This window comes from Saccostrea cucullata, unplaced genomic scaffold, assembly GCF_032062105.1.
Source record: "Saccostrea cucullata isolate Sc308-1 unplaced genomic scaffold, CSIRO_AGI_Scuc_v1 ctg3919, whole genome shotgun sequence".
In the NCBI taxonomy this organism is placed as follows: domain Eukaryota; kingdom Metazoa; phylum Mollusca; class Bivalvia; order Ostreida; family Ostreidae; genus Saccostrea; species Saccostrea cuccullata.
Window position 1 is genome coordinate 25,761 of NW_026931930.1, and position 24,356 is coordinate 50,116.

Genomic DNA, 24,356 nt, shown 5'->3' on the forward strand with positions numbered 1-24,356 from the left:
AACGAATTACGGATATAACGAATTAAATTCACAGGTCTCCAGGACTGTTCATCATGGAATGTACAAGCAAAGCTTTTGATATACATAACGCCATGTTAACTAAATCACATTGTTAATTTCTTAAACCATATAAATTGACGTTTTTTTTTGGGGGGGGGGGGGTATTCCTTTTTGGGACGAACATACCTTTTTTAGCTATTTTCATGGGAGAAAAACATTTTGATCATATTTAATCCTTCCAGTGTATTGAAAATTAAAGGATTTTTTTGGTGGGCAACATGGAATATTAGAGCAGAGTAATTACCATTCATAATTTCCTGACAATAGCTTAATAGTTTGCGAGATACAATGTGTTCTTCTTAATAAATCTAAGTTGATTCGTGTCATAGATTAGCGAATGCTTGTTGTAGCTTTAAATTAAAGTACAATAGGTCATTAATATAATTATATAAATCATCCACGTTAAATGTACGTAGCGGTGTAGGTTCTATAAAGTCTCTGTTTAAATCTCCTGGGGATGTTATTGATCAAAATAAGTCATGGGAATAAAAAAAAACTTTATCACCTTAAAGATGAATGTTCTGGATAATGACCGAGAACACAAGAGTTGAGATAGTATCAGTGTGCAATTAATGTTGTAAATAACAAGGGAGGACCTAGGAATTTATTCCGAGGGGATATAATGTTCTTTTTTTGAAGTTCGGACGAGTTTTAAAGCATCGAATATAAAGTTTGCAAAATGTCTGGGAAATTTACATAAAATATCTGAAAAGAATGTATCATTTAAAGACAGAGATTTGACAACTGTTTAAATACTATTTTGGGAAAGAAGCCTATCCTTTTAATTTCATATAATTTACAGTGTAATAATAAATATTTTTCATTTTCAATTTTATTATTGTTATAGAACTGGCAAATTCTATCTTAGGGTGGCTCAGATTTAAAACGTCCACTTTCAATTCGGAGTGGTAATACACCGCAAAAAAACATTGCCATAGCTGATCTAATACGTTTTATTAAGTCGATATTAACTTACTCCTCCAATTCGTTTTGATTTGTAGTTTGGGAATTTGTTGTAAATCTTCTAGCCAACTGCGTTTTAACCTGTTGACACAAGAGTCTTTCAGAAAGTTCTAAGCTGGATGTTGATAAGATTGTGTACCGGTATATATATCCGGCAGACTCAGAGAATCAAATAGTAATTTATTTTTTTTTATGTCCAATTAGTTCTGTTATTTGGTCCAGATCCAATATGGAAATTTTCTTTGTCAGTAGTAACAAGGCAGTCAAACACATTCTCCTTGGATTGCAATCAATTGCATGAATCGGTGCGTTCCTAAAAATACCGTAAGGCTCAGGGACTGCACCATCTCTGTACAATATTAATTTATGGTTCCCCTAATTCTACTTCAGTAGTCTGGAATAGGAGAACACTGTTAAGATATAACTTTTCGAACATATCAGATATAAGACTGATTCCACGACAATTCAGAAGAAGTGTAGGATCCGACTTGTGTTCTTTGATAATAGGATTGATAATTATATTACGGTATGTGATATATTTCCAATATCAAAGCATAACTGAAACATTTTGTGCAATTTTTAGACAACAATTTCATTTTTCAGAACTGCATATGGTAGTTAATCTACTTCTACTAACTTCCCGTTTTTTTTTGTTTTATCAAAAGACGATCTTTCGAATTTCCTCTCCTTTTATTTGTGAATTCAAAAGTATTTGGTATATACAAAGGGTCAAGCATCATACTTTTCTAAGTCGGCAGGGGATTGCTCATTTCTCCGTGGCACCTTATCCCACCTCTGATGTTTTGGAGGTCCGTGTTTGCTCTGCTCCTATTTTGTATTGGGTAATGGACTTTCGATCTTGCCTACTGTTCGTTATCTAAACATGTTTTATTTTAAGTGTATTTATTGGTTGATTGACTTGTTTTAAAATGCTGGGTCAAAGTCTAGATCGGAATCAGGATAATATGAATTTTTAAAAAATCTTTATACCATGTTTTTTAATCTATTTTTTTCCTTAGTAGTCATACATTTTGTAGGGTATTGTTTCTTGTTCCATTAGGACCGAGCCGTTTAATATGCTCTCATTTATATATAACCTTCAATTAAGGGCAGGTAGGTATTAATTCTCTGTACTTTAAAAATAAAAGGACAAAAAAAACCCATAAAAATTGTATTACAGTCTAAAATTATTTTTAATATTTAAATTTGGTGCCAAATTGAAAGACTTTTGTAGTAAATATACAAAGTGAAATTAGGTTAAAATATAAAAGCATCGTAAGCGACCGAAAAAAGACCCAAAGCATGCATCGTTTACTTCAGAATAACGGGTTTTAAATCTCAAATCTTTAAATATCAAATGCTTGAAACATTCTTTTGGGAATCAGATTATCTTTTTAACTGCTTTATTAGAAAAGACGAATATCACTACGCTTCTTAGAAAAAAATGACACACCGGTATTCTAGTAAATAGAAATAAAGAATTTTGAATAACGTTAAATTCTGCATAATCAACTTAAATGATACATTTTCTACACACGTGTACACAAGAAGAAGATTACTGTACATATATCATGAATTACTTTTAGAATTCTGGTTAAAATACGTTTACGTACATGTACATTCTTATGAAAATCAATATAAAATGATAATGAAATATTTGATTCGTTTTGATATACCTAAAAAAAAATCATACCAGTATATATTGTTTTGAGGATGAGTTATTTTCTAATGTTTATATATACAAGGTCAACAGGATAGGAATGGAGGGTTCAACGTTATGACAAATACTGATACACTTTGACACAGGCGTTTTCTTCTACCATCCACAGGTTGTCGTTCGTGTCCACAGAGATTCCGTGTGGAAGTGATATCCCATCATCCTCTGTCAGGATGTAAGACAGGAAGTCCCCGTCCTGGCTGATCAGGTGTATGGCATTATTGACGTTGTCTGCAATAAGGATGTGACCCAGACTGTCTGTAGCTAAACTACGCGGATTAAATCTGTCTTTTAACTTCTGTTTAAGGACATTCCCATCATATGTAAACCGAAAGTTTCCAGACTTTGTCAGAACGACAACTCTATTAAATATACTGAAATCAGACAAACATATATCGTCGTTGATATTCTCACAGACAGACCATGGACCATGAAAAAGTCTTCTCCCGTTCTGATCTGTCTCGAATTCCTGGATCTTCCTCCCACTGCTGTTGTACTTGACCACTGAAAACAGAATTTCGTGCATGCAGACCAGGATATCACCTGACTTGGTACAACACAGTCCTGTAGGACCATAATCAGTATTTATAAATATTTTTTTCTGCTTTTTGAGTGACACTTTATAAATTATTTTGTTATCATAGTCAGAGTAAATCAGACTTCCGTCCTTCATCACAGCCAGACCAGCTGGCTCCCAGTCAGTACTGATTTTATCCAGCTCTGTCCCTGACCTGTCTATCAGTTGTATCCCAGGACCTTGACCACTGACGAAAGCTGATCTGTCATCACGACAACTCACGTGATATAACTCTCCCTTTTGAGTTTTTGTTTCGCTTATTTTTAGTGAACGCCCTGAAACCTTTTTGGTAGATGGTTTTACGCGTTCAAATCCGGTCAGATATTTAGCTTGCAAGCTATCATCCCATAATGTGAGATGGCTGATGTGACCTCTGATAAATTTACCAAACTGGTGCTCATTTTGAGTTTTGTTGATGTGACCGATTGTATATGAAGGCAAAGTTAGATTTATTTTGAAGGGAAATTTAAATCTTTTGAATGTGTCAGGATTTTGCTTTCGGTACAATATAAGGTCGGCCGGATGACTTGATTCTGTAAGAGTTTCAAATTTCTCAATCAATTGTTCCAAGTTTTGTTCAAATATTTCTGCTTCTGCTCTGTATTGAGATATTTCCATCAATTTTTCTCTCTCGTCTCTCGTGGATTCATCTAAGGCTTCTGTCAAAATAGCGCTGATATGATCTATAAAATCCTGAGCTTGTTTCTTCATCTTCTCTCTGATATTTTTATGACTGGTCTTTATTTCTCTCTCCCCATTTTTGAAATATTTTATTCTTTGAATAATCTCAGACTTATATTGTCCCTTCATTTTAGTCAATTCGTGTTCGGATTCAGCCTTTTGTCTTTCGTATAGATCCTTTAATTTCCCGATAGTGTGTTTTCCGTGAACTTCCTGAATGCATGCAATGCACACCGGGACTTGACAATCTTCGCAACAAGCCTCGTACGCTTTATATGAGTGGACCACGCACATTTTGACTTGATTGGTTGGATGAAGTTTCTCAGACAGACGGACGATGTTGTGCCCGGAAGGAACTTTGCTTTTAAGATGGAAGACTTTACATCGAGGACAGAGTTCATCTCCACACGGAACACAGTGGAAGACAGCGGGCTCGTCCTCGCAGTATTGACATCGAATGACGTCCTGGGCTTGTGATCGGGCCATTATTATACAGCTGTATATCCTGAAGAAGTTAAATGTTTTATTAAGTTCAGAACAAAATTCATCTTTATTTCAAATAATTTAAACAAAATATACAATTTTACAGTTTCATAGTTTAGAAAACGGCCGTATCAATGTAAAAAAGAATAAATGGCTTATCCTTTTTTCTCTAGCATGCAGTGTACTAGAAAAGTAAAAATCAACTAATTTCTTTTTAAAGATATTGAAAAGATGGTATTGCTTTTGTTTATGTGATTGATCATTCCTCGGAACCTGAGACTGAATCTGAAGTAAATTAGCCGGATTAACATGCTGGCAAAAAATTTAATATGTGTAATGTATATGGCGTATATAAGATGATGATGATTAAAACAATTCCAAACTATTTTTTCTAAAGTAAAGTATAACATTCATGCAAAATTTAAAAAATATATATATATTTAGAAAGAACTAGCAATACTCAATGTGTGCAAAGACGATTTTTTTTATAAGAAAAAAGCTTTTTGAGTGTCCGATCAAGATTGAAGACTGTGCAAAATCATGTCTAGTTATGCTTCATACATTTGTCAAGGGGTGTATACCTTTGCATACCTGATTGAACAAGGTTAATATTTTGTCATTTGCTGAAGATTTTTTTTAAAAAAACTCACTGAATCTTTTTTCCTCAAGTTTTAGATTGGTTCACTATGTATAAGTTGATAAACCTATGTTTTGCTCAATATTTTTATGAAAATGAATTATAAAGGCTATAAAGCTAGGCATGAATGTTGCTAAGCAATTACGCTGCAAATAGATTTAAGGATTCGCCTAACTGTTTTCTTATCTAGTTTAGCTGTGTTATTGACTTGCTACCAAAAAAATATATTTATTATCTGATTACTCGTATTATTTGGAGAGAGAGAGAGAGAGAGAGAGAGAGAGAGAGAGAGAGAGAGAGAAAGGGAGAGAGAGAACCATATCTATCATGTATTGTTTACTCTATATTCTAAAACGAAAGTAGTTTTTTCTTTTGAAAACAAAATCAAAATACCATATTTGGAGCACTTAATAAAAGAGCACCAGAAGAAAGATTGTACAAAAAAAGGATCGACAGAACAGATTGTATGTTTTATTAAATTCTACTAAAATAGTAGACATACCTGTATGCACACGTATGACGACCATCCAGCTACTTGTAAAAGGTTAATAAGATTACGTCTTTTCATTGGTTGTTATTTATATACTATTACCTTAATATATTGTAGACATTCTTTTCTTAAAATAGTTTAAAACTACTACCGACAAGGGAATGTTTCATTTAAAACAAAATATAAAATAAAGCATAAATCATTGTCTTTGTGTTATATTTCAAAGTATATGTTTATGTTTTCATGCATATCTCCATGATAAAATCTATTTCTTTATAATAAAAGATATACATAAATCTAAAGAATATTTTGTGCATGTTTATTCTTTTGTATTTAAAAGACGCAACATCGCAGATGAAGTTATCGTAAAAAAGTATGCATGTAGAAAATTCATGTATTTTCGAATTTTTTAGTTTTGGTTTTTATCAGCTAGTTTAAGCTCCATTCTTTCCAAGCGTTAATAGTAAATATAATAAACAATCTCGATGAGAAAATTTTAAGATATCACACACATTTGTTTACATTAGAAGATATATGTATATAATTATATCTTTGAACAAATAAACTATGGAAGTTTCCTTGAATTGTCTTGAGATAATGTTATAACCATATACTGAATACTAGTACATAAAATAAATTCATGAATAATTTATTATCTTAGATATTATCACTAAAAAATAACTTATTTCTCCGATTAAAAAAAAGATAAAATTAATCAAGGTACTTTGCCTGGCATAAAAAATATGGAATTATTTCTAGTATTTTTTGTATCTTTTTTATCATACTCAAAATGTTACAATATACCAACGTATTATAGGGAAGTACACAATATTTGAACATATCTCGGAGAAATATTTTGAAAATTTCAGTCTTAAAAGATGTTAAGGAATTTTTAACGCAAACCATAGAATATAACAGAAGTGTAATTGCTATTCATAACTCCATGGAAATAAAGTGCTAAATTCCTTAATGGTAGATGGAAGTTGTTTATCATTATGATTGGTGGTTGCATATTGCAGCTGTAAATTAAAGTGCTCTAAGTCATGAATACTTCATTCACATGTGATATTTAAGTAGTAGTGTATGTAGTGTTCTGTTAATGTCTAAGATAGTCACTGTCAGAGGTGTAAATCAGGGAGAGAGATTTTTCCATATTCTATTCATATGTTTTATTTCCTTTTTTTTTACAGTGACAGTGAAAAAATATAGAGAAAATAAATTGTCATTACTTTGAACAGAAATGAGCCAACGTAAAATCCTGACTTTGTTGTGCATTATTACCTCATGGAAGCATATCCTCTGAGTTTTCACTATCATAAAGAAATAGTATAACATATTGTACCACAGACTGTACTAATGTCATTTGTTATACAGATTGTAAGAATTCCACTTGTTCTGACTTACTGATTGTTAGTCCCTGTGTATTATACTATAGTAAGAAAATATCAACCATACATGTAAAGAGCACTGTAAAAATTCTATTTGTCTAAAGCAAGATATATCAAAACTTCTATATACTAGTCAAATTACAAAATCACTTTAATATTTCATAGACTTTGTTTATTTTGTCTGTTGTTATAAACCTGGTTTAAGTTTCTGATCCATGTGCAGAAACATACAGTACAGGCAATACTTATATCTCTTGTATAAAGTTCACGTGCCCAAAGTTATTTCTCGCCATCAAATGCTTTCTGGTTATTTGACACTGAGGAAAATGTCTGCACATTTATATAAAAGAGGAAAATAAATTAAAGAAAAGTTTTCTAAATTTAGGAACAGAACATAAACGATGAGAAATAAAGAAGAAAAGAATTTTTTCTTGATATCTTGGATAAAGAAAATTTAACTTCGCGTGCCCACTACATGTAACTGCAAACTCTCGCCATCAAATGTTTTCCGGTAATTGACACTTTAAGAAAAAATGCCTGCACATTTCATATACAATAAATCGAAATGAATCAAAATAAGGGTTCTAAATTGGGAAAAGAATAAAAACAATATGAAGATGTACATTTTTTTTTCAAATGAATGCTGAAAATCATTTATCGAAACTCTAACAGTCTGAGTTCAGCATTTATTACAGTTCGAATATAATATGAAGTTTAAAAAAAAAAACTAATCAAAATTTCTGTTATTTAATTTTGTTTCTTGATAGACTCTTAATAACAAAAAAATAATTAACCAATTGCAATGACGTTACTATTTAATAAAATTTTCTATTAAATTTCAAGGATTGATATTGTAATTTTAGAAACAAAAATAAACCTATTTTTCTTAGTTTAAATTTTATTCATAGCAAAATAAATGAAAATACTTTTATTAATAAACACACAGTTTCATTCTTTTTTTTTTTTTTTTTGGTTACAGGGAAAATTCGCAAATTACAATTCGGGGAGATAACTCCCGTTTGTTTACGATACTAAATGTCAGTAATTAATCGATTATTTAACCGCGGCGGGGACAGGGAGGTGACGAATTTCCCGCGGAGGGAACGCGGTTTACCTGTCTCACCTGGCCAAATACCGCGTTGTGATTATACCGCACTGTACATCACCCGTGATCACATGCTTAGTTACAAACGTTGTCAGTAGAAACTGTTGTCATGGTAACATTTGACAGATTTTGTGCTTCATTTTCTTGAATTCAGTGATATGTGAAATAAATTATTGTTTTATATTTGTGACAAGAATCCTGACTTTGTTGTCATTGCTGCTCATCATCTTGAGTGACCACCTGACCATATATAACTTTAACTCATGATTGTAAGGAAGGGTCATCAGATTCTCTGTAGAAACAAATGAGCTTGCATGAAAATCAAATTCAAAATGTACTATGCAGAGCAGGCACGAACCTCCAAAAGATCAAAGGTGGGATCAGGTCCCATGGAGGGGTGAGCATCTCCTGCCAACCAGTCACATCCGTGTAAAAGAATGGACTAACAATTAGTATGAAACACGTATATCAGCATTTCACTCAGTGATGAATTGTACTAGCTGACAAGGTCATTGAATCAACCATAGAACTTACGAAATGATGACTTTAATGAGACTGCCGATATTTTTGTTTCATCAGCCCAATAACCGAGAACACAAGAAATGTGATAAACGTTCCTAATCAATGTTACAAATAACTAGGATGGATCTTTGAATGAAGTCCACACGGACGTTGAAAATTACACCCCTAATTTGAAAGTGGGGGCAGCCGAAGAATTTTTTTACTTACCTGAAAAATTTGACACGCCAAAAAAAAAAAAAAGAAAAAAAAGAAAAAAAGGGAAGGTTGCCCAAAATATCCTATTTCGTGGGGGGGAGGGGGGAGGGGGAGGGCTATTTCAATGCCTATTACAGTCAGTGCCAACTTTTAGACTGCATTTTTAGAATATAGAATATGTATTCAACCAATTTGGGCACACAGTGGATATACAGAACAATGTCCAAAATCATCACAGTTAGACATACAAAAAACAGAACAAAACAAACATTGTTTAATGAACAGAGAGTGGCGTATCTACTTTTAGGATGCATAAAATGTACATTATAATTGGCCTATGTATAATATATGTAATATGCCTATTTGGAACTATGTTGTTTTCTTTTATTATAATTTGCATTTATAAGTTGGCATAATAAAACAATAAACTCAGAATCTTCATTTGACATAGCCCCCCCCCCCCGCCCCCCTGTTGCTACGTGCCTGGTGAAAAAGAATTTGATTATTATATATCGTTTTGATGATGAGATATTTTGTACAGTTAATTCATTCATTTGTAAAGGTTCACAGTAAGAAAGAAGGGTATGACAGATACTGATACAGTTTGACACAGGCTTTTTTTTTCTTCTACCAGCCACAGGTTGTCGTTAATGTCCACAGAAATTCCGCGTGGAAGTGATATCCCATCGTCCTCAGTCAGGATGAGTTAGAGGAAATCACCGTCCTGGCTGATCAGGTGTACGGCGTTATTAGCGTTGTCTGCGATAAGGATGTGACTAAGACTGTCGGTAGCCACACCATACGGACCAAATCTGTCTTTTAACGTCCTACCGTGGACCTTCCCGTCATATCTAAAGCGAGGATTTCCAGACTTGCTCAATTCGACCACTTTACTATTTATACTCCAATCAGTAACACAGATATCCTCGTTGACATTCTCACATACAAAGCAAGGATCAATAAAAAGTCTCTTCCCGTTCTGATCTGTCTGGAATTCCTGGATCTTCGTTCCAGTTTTGCTGTACTTGACCACTTTACCTGTATTAAACGAAAACACACGCATACAGACCAGGATATCACCTGACCTGGTACAACACAGTCCTCTAGGACCAGACTCAGTGTTTATAAGTCTTGTTTTCTGTTTATTAAGTGATACTCTATAGATAACTTTATTGTTGTGGTCAGAGTAAATCAGACTTCCGTCCTTCATCACAGCCAGACCAGATGGTTCAGTGTCAGTACTGATGTTATCCAGCTCTGTCCCTGACCTGTCTATGAGTTGTATTCCAGGACCATCACCACTGATGTATGTTGATCTGTCATCACGACTTGTCAATTTCTTATCTAGTTCCGCTGTGTCATTGGCATGCTACTTAAAAAAATTATTTATTACATAATTAATCATATTATCAGTAAGGAGAGAGAGAGAGATCGAGAGAGAGAGAGAGATCGAGAGAGAGAGAGAGAGATCAAAATACCATATTTGGAACACTGAACGAAAGAAACATCAGAAGAAAGATAATAAACAAAAAAGGATCGGGAAAGTAGATTGTATGTTTTTAAATTCTACAAAAATAGTAGACATACCTATATGTACACGTGTGACGACCATCCAGCTACTTGTAACGGGTTAATAAGATTATGTCTTTTTCATTGGTTGTTATTTATATACTATTACCTTAATGTATTGCAGACTTTCTTTTATCAAAAATAGTTTAAAGCTACTACTGACTAGGGAGTGTTTCATTTAAAACTAAATATAAAATAAAGCATAAAACATTCTCTTTGTGTTCTATTTTAAAGTTATTTTTTTCATGTATATAATCTATTTCTTTATAAATATATATATATATATATAAACATAAGTCTAAAGAGCATTCTGTGCATGTTTATTCTCTTGTATTTAAAAGACGGAACATCGCAGATGTGCTTGTCGTAAAAAAGAGAAAGAGATTTCCCCCTATTCTATTCATTTTTGTTGTTTCCATGTCTCACAATGACAGTGAAAAAAATGTATAAGAAGATAAATTGTCATTACTTTGAACAGAAATGAACCAATGTAAAATCCTCACTCTGTGATTGTTTCCTTGTGAGTTTTCACTATCAATAAGTAATAGTATACATTTGTACAATATTGTAGCAGAAATTGTACAGTCATTTGTTATACAGATTGTAAGAATTCCACTTGTTCTGACTTACTGATTGTTAGTCCCTGTGTATTATATTATAGTAATAAAATATCAACCATACACATTAAGAGCACTGTAAGAATTCTATATGTCTAAAGCAAGATACTATATCAAACTCCTATATACTAGTCAAATTACAAAATCACTTAATTTAATGTTTCATAGACTTTGTTTATTTTGTCTGTTATTATAAACCTGGTATAAGTTTCTGATCCATGTGTAGAAACATACACCACCTGTGATCACGTGCTTAGTTACAAATGTTGTCGGTAGAAACTGTCATCATGGTAACATATTGACAGATTTTGTGCTTCATTTTCCTGAATTCAGTGATATGAGAACATGAATAAATTATTGTTTTATATTTGTGACAAGAATCTTGACTTTTTTGTACTTATTGCTTATTGTCTGGGGTGACTGCCTGTCTATATATAGCTTTACATCACTATTGTAAGTAACATTCATCAGATGTCTCGGTAGCAACAAAATGTGATTGTATAAAATTCAAATTCAAAATTTACTGCGTACGCTCATATTTCCCTTTTCACCAAAAATTTTATGACTAAGACTAAATTTCCCCACATTCTACAAAAAATAAGCTGCAAAATTCGTCGTTTTTTTAAATGACATTTTATGAGATTGAATATATTTTTTTAGAAAAATATCTTTATTAAGTAAATAGTAACAGATGGTGTAATTTTAATATTTATTGTAAAGATTTATGTATGAAAATGGTCACTGTTTGAGCTGATCAGTAAATGTAGAGCAGTAAATTAACTATCTAACGCACATTATGATGATTTACACTATAATTACATTGTAAGTGTAAATTTCACTGAACTTTATTAGTACGTATATTCAAATCAGCTAAGTACCTAAAATGAATAAGTATGTCCAATCCATGCAGTTATTACTCAAAACGTATTAAAATGAGGATTTTAAAAATTCAATCATTGCAGTCCAAAAATGTATAATACAACTGCTTTGTATTAATAGTCACACTGGACACGTTAAGGTGAAATTATCCTTTGATTGAAAAAGAATGTTGTTTAACGTTCTTCTCGAAAACTTTTCATTATTTTGGATACCCCACCACTTGCCGGTGGAGAGCTACAAATTTTGTCCTATACTCGGCATTCAGGGCCACTCAGCAGAGAGGGATCTTTTTGTACCAGCACTAACTACGACACGGGACCTCAGTTTATACGGTCTCATTCAAAGGACCGGTCTCCACGTCCCATAGTGGGATTCGAACCCGCAAAGTAAGAATCAACTCTTTACTTAGCTACTCTAGAGCAGAAATTTTCCTTTGATAAGAGAGATAAGTAAAAAGTAGTAAGCAACGGTTCATATTTCGATCACTTTTCCATTAGAATATCATGCTTATGTTTCTGATGAAAATTAATCCGGGGAATAAAAATGAAATTTAAAAAAGTAAGACACTTTAGCACAGATTGATACGCTATATATATATATCACTTTAAAAATAAATGATCCTTGCCTTTTTGAGATGAAACATGGAGATAACGAACAGTATTCCCGATCATAAGTCCATAAAACAATATAAAACAAGAACAGAGCAAACATGGACCTCCAAAACATCAGAGGTGGGATCAGGTGCCATGGAGGAGTGAGTGTCCCCCCTGCCGACCGCTCACGCCCGTCATGTGCTCCTTGTCATGATCGGGAAATAACGGAAAAATCCATCGTCAATTCAGTGTATAACTAATGGACTTACAATTAGCATGAACAACGTCAGTCAGCATTTGACTCAATGATAAATCGTATTTGTTGACAAACTCATTTGTATCGACCATAGAACTTACGCAGTGATGACTTTAAATGAGACTGCTGCTATGTTTTTGTTTCATTAGGCTATATACCTCACCCTTTCAAAACTGTTTTGGCAGCACAGATTGCAGTTTACATGAAAAGCGGACAAAGAGAAGTTACTCGTTAAGTCCTTCTTCCGTAAAATTTAACATTGAGTCTTCTCTGTAATAAGTTTTACTAGTTTCTTCTTTAATCAATGCGCAGTATTAAACCATAAATTACATATTAAATTACATTTGAATAATTTATGTGATATAATAATTCAATTTTTCGCAATGAAAAGTCACAGCATTTTCCGAAGTCACATATAATTCTTGATAAACAATTCTTGATAAAATACATGTACTTACGTTCTTGTGAAAATCACTATAAAAATAATCATTAAATATCAGATTTGTTTCTATTTCCAGAACATATCGTTTTGATAATGAGCTATTTTGAAAAGTTAATATATACTTTTGTAAAGGTTCATAGTATAGAAATGGAGTGTTCAAAATTAAAACAAATGCTGATACACTTTAACACAGGCGTTTTTATATTCTACCAGCCACAGGTTGTCGTGCGTGTCCACAGAAATTCCGTGTGGAAGTGCTATCCCATCATTCTCTGTCAGTATGCATGAGAGGAAGTCCCCGTCCTGGCTGATAAGGTGAATGGCGTTATTGGCGTTGTTTGCGATAAGGATATGACCCAGACTGTCAGTAGCCAAACCGTACGGATCAAATTTAAACCTTCCAGCTTGGACCTTCCCGTCATACTTAAACCGAAGATTTCCAGACTTAGTCAGTACGACCACATTTTTGTTCATACTCCAATCGGAAACACAGATATCCTCGTTGATATTGTCACAGACAAAAGTTGGATAAAAAAAGAGTCTCCTCCTGTTCTGATCTGTCTCAAATTCCTGTATCTTCCTCCCACTGCTGCTGTACTTGACCACTTTCGCTGTATTAAACAAGCACATACAGACCAGGATATCACCTAATCTGGTACAACACAGACCACTAGGACTATCCTCAGTATTAATAAGTGTTGTTGTCTGTTTATTAGGTGACACTCTATAGATAACTTTATTGTCGTAGTCAGAATAAATCAGACTTCCATCCTGCATCACAGCCAGACCAAATGGTTGGCCGTCAGTACTGATGTTATCCAGCTCTGTCCCTGACTTGTCTTTCAATTGTATTCCAAGACCATCACCACTGATGTAAGCTGATCTCTCATCACGACAACTCACATGATATAACTCTCTAATTTGGGTTTTTATTACGCTTAATTTTACAGAACGTCTCAATTCTTTTTTGGTAGACGGTTTTACGCTTGCAGACCCAGACAGATCTTTAACTTGTAAGCTACCATCGCTTGATTTAAGAGAGCTTATGTGACCACTGGTGAATTTCCCAAATTGGTGTTCATTTTGAGATTTGCTGAGCTGGCCGATTTTAAATGAAGGCATAGTAAGATTAATTTTTTCTGGAAATTTTAATCTCTTAAATATGTCATGATTTCTCTTTCGGTACAATATAAGGTCGGCGGGATGACTGGATTCTGTAAGAGTTTCAAATTTCTCAATCAGTTGATCCAAGTTTTGTTCAAATCTCTCAGCCTCTGCTGTATATTGAGATATTTCTATTAATTTTTCAGTCTCGTTTTTCGATGATTCATCCAAGGATTCCTTCAAAATTGCTCTGATATGATCTATAAAATCCTGAGCTTGCTTCTTCATTGTTTGTCTTATATCTTTATGACTGGTCTTTATTTCGCTTTCTCCATTTTTGAAATCTTTTATTCTTTGAATAATTTTAGACTTATATTGTGTCTTCATTTTAGACAATTCGTTTTCGGTTTTAGTCTTCTGTTTTTCGAATAGATCTTGTATCTTCCCGATGGCGTGTTTTCCGTGCACTTCCTGAATGCACGTTATACACACAGGGACTTGACAATCTTCACAGCAAGCCTCGTAGGCTTTAGATGAGTGAACCTCACACATTTTGATCTGATTTGTGGGATGAAGTCTCTCAGACAGACGGACAATGTTGTGCCCGGAGGCAACTTTACTTTTAAGATGGAAGACTTTACATCGAGGACAGAGTTCATCTCCACACGGAACACAGTGGAAGACAGCGGGCTCGTCCTCGCAGTATTGACATCGAATGACGTCCTGGGCTTGTGAACGAGCCATTGCAATACAGCCTTATATCCTGGAAAATAAAGTATAATGAATTAAAATTGTTAATTCCTGCCTTGTAAAACAACCCCATCCTATCATATGGAAATGCTAATCAGGCCAGGGGAAAGGTTTTGGGTAATTAAAAAAAGCTTTTTTTTAATTTAGAAATACATAGAAAATAACTTTAGCATTTATTGTCTAGTAGATTTAATGCTTGGAAAGAAAAGAACCTTTTACTTAAAAATTGATAAATACACCCACGTGTAATAATATTGACTAAAAAAAGGAACATCCAAGAGGTTTACGTATTGAAAGCCGATAATATTGGAAATTTAAAAATTAACTGAGAGATGTAATAAACGAAAAGTGCTTGTATTTATAGAGGTTAGTAAAGACATGCATAATGCAGGGAATGCTCACTCCTCCATGGCACCTGATGTTGTGGAAGTCCCTGTTTGCTCTGCTCCTATTTTGTATTGTTTTATGGACTTTTGATGTTTTTAACATATTTTATTGAAATAAATCAAATGGATTGGAAAACTCCTTTTGATCTTAAATACTGTTCCAAATCTCCACATATTTCACTCCACATATATTTCATGAACACATTAATAGTGACATATTATTTTCATAGACAAATGAATGCCCCATAACATCTCTCTGCCACAAATACATGCTCGACCCATATTTTTCTTTTATATGAGTTGTACAATGTTATGACAGTATCAGACATTTTAGGTCACCTGAGTAAACTCAGGTGACCTATTGCTATCTGTTTTCGTCCGTCGTCGTGCGTCGTGTGTTAACATTTGAACATTTTCAGCTTCTTCTCTGCAACTACTGAAAAATTTTCAACCAAATTTGGCATAAAGTATCTATGGGTAAAGGGGAACAAAAATTGTGAATTACATTATCCCTGCCCCCCTGGGGCCTGAGGGGTGGGGCCAAAACCACTAGAATTAATGCAATCTTCAAAAATCTTCTTTACTCCTGGACATCAAGCAGTCAAACTGTTTGCATGATTGTAATCAGCATTAAGTTCTCTACCAAAATTGTGAAATTCATGGCCCTGGGGTCAGGGGTTCTAGTGCTAAGGTGGGGCTAAATAAGTATATAGTGGAAATGCATTATTTCCTCGAAAATCTTTTTCTCTGCTCCTGGGTATTATATAAACTAACTAAGTACATAGTTATGATGAGCAAGAGTGCCTCTACCAAAATTGTGAATTTTATGGCCCCAGGGTCAGGGGTTCTGGTGTAAGGGCGGGGCTCTATTGATTATATAGTGAAAATACATGAATACTTTGAAAATCTTCTTCTCTTCACCTGGTTACTAAATAAACTAACTTAGTACATAGTTATTATAAGCACTAGTGCCTCAACTAAAATTATGAATTTCATGGCCCCAGGGTCAGGGGTTCTGGTGTTAGGGTGGGGCTCTATTGATTATATAGTGGAAATACATGAATTCTTTGAAAATCTTCTTCTCTGCCCCTAGGTTTTAAATAAACTAAATACATAGTTATGATAAGAAAGAATGCCTCTTCCAAAATTGTGAATTTTTTACCCCAGGGTCAGGGGTTCTGGTGTTAGGGCGGGGCTCTATTGATTATATAGTGAAAATACATTAAATCTTTGAAAATATTCTTTTCTGTCTGTGGGTATGAAGCAGATGAATACCTATAGAGTTATTATGAGCAAGGGCCCTAATCTTGTAGAATTGTGAATTTCAAGGCTTCGGGGTCAGGGATACCATAGAGGGGTGGGGGCTGTACTTATATACTGAAAATGAATGAATTGTTTGAAATCTGCTCCTTGATATTAATAAAATATTTTTGAAAAGCAAAGATGCCTTTTCAAAAATTGTGCAGTGTGTGGATCTATGCCTAAGGGTCAGGGGTTCATGTGTGGTAAGGGCACTACTGATTATTGTTAAATATTACTGATTAGTTGAAATGCATTTTTGTTCTCCTACCCTGCCTATGGGTATTAAGTAACCAAGCTAAGCATCTGCTAAATGTATTGTTCTGATTATCAATGGTGCCTCTTTCCAAATTGTGAATGCCATAGCATCTGGCTTAAAACATAAATCAAATTCAATAAATGTAAAGTTGTTGTAAAATGCTCAGGTGACCTATAAGGCCCATAGGCCTCTTGTTATTACATATTTTAGCTGTAGAAATTGGATTTCATAAAAATACCTTACGCAAAACCGATTATGTGAATTATTTAGAATGAATTTGAGATAAAGTCCAATTTGTTTTCGAATGTTCACGATAGAAGGATTTACAAGTTAAATATATAAAAAAAAAATTACCTTGCCAAGGATATATAGATTGATATTGATGTTATGTTGCACCCAATGTTAAGGAGCCTTGCGATTTGGGAAAGTTTCTGCACCGTGATTTTACCGTGGTATTAATAGATATAAAGAATGTCATACTGTCTAAATAAAACAAACAAAATTTGTTTTAAAAAAATTCTTTGTATATTCTCCACCATGAAACTGATTGAATAATTATAATGGAAATTATTTTTAAAAATACCTGTGGCAGTGTACTATGTCTTACTATTGACATGCTATAAATGTATACGGTATTCAATGTCTTAATATTAACATAATAAAGTGACTTGAATGGAACTCTTATAAGCATTGTCTGCAATGACAAAATGATTCCAAAATAATTAATGTTCTTGATTACGAGTGAAAAGTGTTTTTTAAATATCCAACCAAGTTGGCATGATGAAAAGCCCTATCTTGATATGACGTTGTTACGCGCCAAATTCATTTTTATGGTTGGTCGGAAAACTTCCGTTTCCCTCTACGATAACTGGAAAAAAATGGGGTTTCTTTGGTGGAAAAGTTAAAAAACAAACTACGGTAACATTATATTTCTTTTTTTTTATTCACCCTCAGTTATGACATGATTGCAAGAAATTTATACTGACTGCATATAAGAAAAACTGCTGTCTATACCCCAGGTGCATCCATTCCAACTATAAAATAGGCGTCGGAACTGGAAAAGCTAAGGGGAGGGGTTTAGCCCCCCCCCCCCACTTTTTTGCAAATATATATACATAATATAGGCATTGAAAATTGAGGTTTACCTTTTGTGTTAGTTTAGCGCCCCCCCCCCCCCCCCCCCCCCCCACTTTCAATTAGCTTCCGACGCCTAATTGTGTGTAAATGTAATCACAATATTATCTCCCGTAAAACGCACGGGCTTTTAGCTTTTAAACACTTTCCTTATGTCACGTCATATATTTCATGCCTGAGAGGTTTTTAGTGCACCGTGACGAAATGTAAGATACACCACTGTCTAATTTCCATAATTTTCGGCAAAATATTCAAAATATTTTGGAATTTTATGTTCTCATTGGTGATTTTTCCTTTCAGTATGCGAGAGACCTTACACGGAATTATAAATATAAGAATCGTGATTGCTCTGCTCCTATTTTGTATTGTTTGAATGATTTTTTGAGTTCGACAATACTGTTCGTAATTTACCTACATTTCATATTTACAGTGTATTAAATACCGAATTCCCTCTATTCTAAACGGAAAGTAGATTCTCCTTTGTTCAAAAACAAATGATCAAAACACCAAACCCAATGTGCTAAATTAGAGAACCCTGTAAGAATGAAATGAAAAGAAGAAAGCAGAAGAGATTATATGGTACATATAAATGTTATATATTCTACGTCGACTGTACACATACCTGTAGGAACACGGCCACAAACCAGCTACATAAAAATGGAAATATGGTTGCGGCTTTTTCATTGGTTGTTATCATAAAACTATTACCTAAATGATATCGTACAAACAGTTTGCTCACAGACCCTTTTCTCTCTCTCTCTTTCTCTATCTCTCTCTCTCTCTAGACTAGGCCTCAGCTAACGATGAGAGATATCGTAGTCAACTCATTGTATTTTTTAAAAATTTCTGTTGATTCTGGAGTGTTACATTTAGATAAATAAATAAATGAATAAAAATAAAATTTTATAAACTAAAAAAAAGTTACTAAAAAATGAATAAATTTTATTTCAAATATTCATAAAATCTATAGCTGTTACATTTCTTTATAATGGAAATGAATTTTTAATATACATATTTCTAAAGCACATTCTGTACATGTATCCTTATTTTTACCTTTATTAGTCTAAAGTGATTTTGTTATTTTTAATCTACTTAATCAGATAAATGTAAGTACACTAGCCTACTTTTGGCAGAAAAAACACAGATTCATGAGATTGAGGTTGACATGAAAAGCAGGCAAAGAGAAATAACTCTCGTAAAGTCCAACTCCAGTAAAAAAAGTCTTTAGATCGATAATTGAAACTTAGTGGTCAAGATTTGAACAAAATTAAAAATACGAGGGTGATCCAAAGGTTCATGGAATTTATTTATAAATAAGTCATAATGCAACAACTCTGGAAATTTTATTACTTTACAATTACCATTTTGGTCATACGAGATTTCTGAAAATTGATTATTGTGAAACCTGAGGGAGACTTCGACGTAACATCAAGTTAGATATGTCACGTCACGTTATAGAAGCAACTCGCACTAATGCCTAATTTGAAAACGTAATTCTACAAGATGCTGTCCATTTCTCCATTATTTTGCAAAAAATAAAACTTTTCGTAATTTAAAGTATTCATCAGGTGTCTATATTTCATATGTAATTTTTTACCAATTCCACCTAAAAATGAATAAAATATGAAAAAATCCCACGAACGTTTGAAGCACCTGATGTTGTTTTCAACTATGAATAAGCCTGCATACTGTCAGCAGAAACTACAATATATATAGGATATTGGATTTTTCTGCCGGTAGTGGCATCGATACTGATCCGTCATCCAAACAAACCTTTAGGGATGTGAAGGATGCATTCTATGTAATTATAATGAGCCTGAGGCTCAAGAGGATATATCATATAACATTTGTTTCCTTGTGTTGCGAAGCATTACTGAGAAGGTCTTAATTAACAGACTTTAAATAGTGTGGTATGTAACAACACTGGGAACCCAACCCATATAAAAGCGACTGTTCACGTGTGAATATAATAACTTACAGAATTTGTGACAACCCACGAAAAGGGTAGGGAAAAACAAAACATGATTGAAAGTCTATTAAATATGGGTGGGTATATAGAATGCGGGACCATTCTATTACATATTGCCTTTGGGCTCTACGAAGGTATCATATAGCATATTCAACACAACACAACAATAAAAATTTTACTAAACACGTTGAACGTTTAATCAAATCAAAAGATATTAGCCATTTATTTACACAGAATTTATATCCGAATAACTTTACATGAATCACTCTTTTCATATTAATGTCCAACAGGGAAAAGAGTACCAATTATTTTCCCATAGAACTCTATACAAATCTCTTGCCCTCCCAGTGCTATACTATTTCCCTTTCCAACAAATCCCTGGTATCATTTGAAACTTCATTCTAAGCGCTTTTTAAAAACACTGAAAAATACATACCGTGCCGTGGCGTTTATAGGTCAAATTTGCAGTTCTTTTCAACTTCCAGTGATGGGCAGTAAATTACACTCTACTTTCAAAATCAACCCCACTCCTTTATTTATCCCCTGGTATTTCTATACTTACTAGAATATTTCCTCATTCCATCATTTATTTCAAACATTAATATATTTGCTTTAAAATGAAAAAAATTACTTACCTGAATTCAGCCAATCAGGTAAAGCCTAGCCATTTTTTACTCTGCTAAATCTTGTTCAACCAGGAAATGATGTAAAAATCTGGGTCTTTGGTACTCTTTTTCCTATACTTACATTTTTACCTACCTCAGAATTAGTCAATTTAGTGATTTTCAAAGACTTAACACTTACCTGTGTACATCTATGGAGTTCTGTGACTTCAGTGTCTTGGATACTGTGACCATTTCAATTGATGACACCTTACTGGTACTAGCCGAGTTGAATGTGGTGAATGACTGTCAGACCCGTGTTCATATTTGGATATATTGGTGACTGTAATAAATAAAATGCTTGTTAATTGACATGATTTTGTTTTTAAATGTAAATAAAATGATATTAAGTGCAATCTGTGTTATTTCTTTCATAAGGGTAGATTCTACCCAGAACATAAGAAAAGTTCCCAAATTTAATGAAAACATAGCAAATAATGCAAAATATGGATATTTCAAAAAGATTTATTAGCCGACTTTTTGGTGATTATGAGAAGTAAATCAATCAGGCCTCTAGTTAAACTAATGATTCTTATCTGGTCCTCCCTGCTGATTAAGTATGTGCAAAAAGTTTCACCACCCCTCTATCTAATGTAACTTGGAGAAATAGCAGGTGCCCCCCATCTTCTTTGTTTACAATTAACTGAGACAAGAGAAAATCCCTTATTTTGATAACACATTAGAGTTCAGTCTCTGTAGCCTTAAACAGCCCTGTATATTTGCCAAAATACTCAAATTTTAAACTGGAAAAGGAGAACTTAAAGAAATGCCAAAATTCCAAAAAGGTAACAAGTGCGGTTTCAAACCCCAAAATGTGCCTCACAATAAGGGGGTGGAAAGTAAGCGAAAGGAAAATTTACCTGCACCGTACAGGAGACTGTCTGAGGACATGCATCAGATGGTGACGGTGACTCCCTCAGCTGCTGAAAGGCAGGAAATGATGCTGCGACCCAAGTGCCACCACCTCCTCAGGCCAAGGAAGCCAAACAATGAAAGTGTTCAGGAGGGCCTAAATGAAAATGAATCAGAACAGTAAGTCAAATTTCAAAAAAATTAATCACAATTAATCACTTTTTCTCAAAATATTTTTTAAAATTAAGTATTATAAAGCTAAATATTACCTAAATACTAAAAAAAAGTCTAAATAAGGGTAGGGTACATATTACACACAATTACATGTAAATACATGCAGGGTCAAATTTGATACATGCAGTAAAAAGCCTTATCAGTATTTTACAAAAATTTAAAAGTAATAATTGCAAGAGAAAAAAATTTACACAATGTTAAATTTCTCTATGTCTTGTTAGATAGTCTAAGGGAAGTAACTCTAAAATCTATTCACATGCTCTGCACAATGCCAACCTGTTTAAAGCAAATGAAACATTGAATATTTACCTAGGCTGGCTAACCAAAATTCCCATAGACTCCTACATCTAAGAAAAACAGCCGAGATGTGGAATGAGGTCATGCGAGTCCACCGGCATGAGAAACCAGGCTGTGATGGACAACTATCATTGGACCTGGCTACCGAAGAGAGGCGAGGCCTTGGAAGCAGATTGGGCCTCTGCTGCACCACGTGTGGATATGCATCGAGGCGGTATAATCTGTATGAGGAGGTAGAGTCCAAAACCCGGGGTAGAAAAGCTGCCACTGTTAATTATGGGCTTCAGGTGGGCCTAAGTCAAACCCCCATAGGCAATGATGGGATGAGGAAAATTCTTCTTTCTACTAACACTCCCCCTCCTTCTCGTAAGTCCCTGCAAAAAACATCAAATAAAATTATGCCCCTAATAGAGACCCTTAATGAAGCTGACATGAGTAATCGGTGTCGCCAGCTGGTGGATGTCAACACTCTAAGGGGAAGTGACTCCCCACATGCCATCCCCGTACAGTGTGATGGCATGTACAATAACCCCCTGTACTCGGGGGTGGGTGAGACACCCTTCCAGCCGGCGACACAGACAGTGTACTCATTTGCTGAAAATGTCACATCAAAACACCAAATTGTTAAAATGGTTACAAAAAATAAAATCTGTTCCAAACATGGCCACTTACTGGAGGAGGGCACTGCTAACCACCAATGTAGTCCTGGGGTGTGTGGGGCAAACCTACCCATGCAGCATACAATAGGGGATGAGTTTACATGGGCTCGGGAGGGGATGGCGGAACTCCTCTGCAAAGATGGCCTCGAGGTAAGGGAGGTAACCACTGACCCGGACAGCTCCGCTGGTCGAGCTGCAGATTCCCTCTATAAGGACGGTCTGCTACAAAATAAACCAGTACACTATATTGACACTCGTCACTTGTCTGAGAATATTAGGAAGTCAATCAAAAAAGATCAAAAACTGTTAGAGGTCATGCCAAAAAGAACAAAGGCAGAAAAAACCAAACTTTTGCACAATTTTGCCCTTGATGCTGTTGACAGATGCACGGCAGAGATAAACCAAGCTCAAGCAGCATATGCCGGAGATGCAGATAAAATGAAAAACAAAATATCTTATGCCAAACATGCAATAGTAAAGTGTTACATGGGGGATCATGCATTATGCAGAAAACACTCTCTAGTGTGCAAAGGCAGAGTTAGTAACAATTGGGTTAGGAAGAGTTCTTATTTAGGTCATGATTTCACAATACCGTCTTCAGTCGAGAACGAGGCAAGGCTCCATGCCTGCATCTCAAAGAGGTTGTGTCCAGCTGTACTGGACAGGACGATCAAAAACAGCAACTCACAAAAGGCCGAAAGCTTCAACAGAGAACTCTGCGACGATCCCTACCTCGTAATGTCACTTTCACGAGAAACTTTGCTGGTCGGGCGCACAGTGCTGCTCACTCTTCTAATCACGGTCCGGGCAGCTCCATCAGAGGTCTCTGTGCAGGGGTTGGTGCCCCCATTCCCACTGGTGGCCAGGTTGACCATTCCCTAGATAAGATACAACAAGATTATGAGTTAAATAAATCAAATCAGAAGTCTCAGTCCTACAAAACAAAAAGGGTTATTAAACGCAAAAAACTGTACAAACTGTATGAAAAACACCAAGAGGAAGTCAAATATAAAAAAAATATGATGCTAGTGGAATCTCGAACCCGAGCTCAGAAAAAAAAGTACCCAGAACACAACTATTCTAAATTGAGTGATTAATATCTTAATATTTATCAAATTCTTCTATCAATAAAAAAAATTACTTTAAAAAATGCACTTGGGGTAGTGGGCCTCAGTACAAAAACCCTGGCCTGCACAGTGAATCCGCTCCTGATTAATGGCATGCTGCTCCCGAGTGAGGTGCATCGGGTTGATACACAACTTCTTATGGCAGAGATGGCTGACCTCTAGTCCCCTACCTGGAAACTGAGATGGGGTCCGACGCATCTCTACCATAAGAGCAACCCGATGCACCAGCTCTACCTTCCTACCCTCCTCCGGCCATGTGACCCTCATCACCCCATACCCCCTACTATTGGTCCCCCCTCTCCACAGTACACAATCCCCCTCCCCTACCCCCACCCTCTCACTCTTATTTGCTAAATTCAATTTCAGCTTCTAAAAAATGTCTCCCATCTTCAAATCATTTGCTATCAACAACTAATTTTGTCTTTAAAGTCACGTGACATTTCAAAAATG

General features: G+C 34.7%; 4 protein-coding genes across 4 annotated transcripts; 1 reads left to right on the top strand and 3 right to left on the bottom strand.

The window, feature by feature from the left end:
* Positions 1–2,798: 2,798 nt before the first annotated feature.
* LOC134234033 (uncharacterized) lies at positions 2,799–5,658 on the bottom strand. Its single transcript, XM_062716089.1, has 2 exons — positions 5,621–5,658; positions 2,799–4,503 (listed from the first exon to the last, which is right to left on the bottom strand). The coding sequence occupies exon 2, from the start codon at positions 4,482–4,484 to the stop codon at positions 2,799–2,801; it is 1,686 nt and encodes a 561-aa protein (XP_062572073.1). The 5' UTR covers positions 4,485–4,503; positions 5,621–5,658.
* A 3,866-nt stretch (positions 5,659–9,524) lies between these two features.
* LOC134234034 (tripartite motif-containing protein 3-like) lies at positions 9,525–10,565 on the bottom strand. The gene is made up of 2 exons (XM_062716090.1): positions 10,497–10,565; positions 9,525–10,187 (listed from the first exon to the last, which is right to left on the bottom strand). The coding sequence occupies exons 1-2, from the start codon at positions 10,563–10,565 to the stop codon at positions 9,525–9,527; spliced, it is 732 nt and encodes a 243-aa protein (XP_062572074.1).
* A 2,771-nt stretch (positions 10,566–13,336) lies between these two features.
* On the bottom strand, positions 13,337–18,786 carry LOC134234035 (E3 ubiquitin-protein ligase TRIM71-like). Its single transcript, XM_062716091.1, has 2 exons — positions 18,729–18,786; positions 13,337–15,041 (listed from the first exon to the last, which is right to left on the bottom strand). Exon 2 carries the CDS (start codon positions 15,020–15,022, stop codon positions 13,337–13,339), a length of 1,686 nt encoding a protein of 561 aa, XP_062572075.1. The 5' UTR covers positions 15,023–15,041; positions 18,729–18,786.
* Positions 18,787–21,503: 2,717 nt separating this feature from the next.
* LOC134234036 (uncharacterized) lies at positions 21,504–23,661 on the top strand. Its single transcript, XM_062716092.1, has 2 exons — positions 21,504–21,769; positions 22,137–23,661. Exons 1-2 carry the CDS (start codon positions 21,504–21,506, stop codon positions 23,659–23,661), a joined length of 1,791 nt encoding a protein of 596 aa, XP_062572076.1.
* Positions 23,662–24,356: the final 695 nt, after the last annotated feature.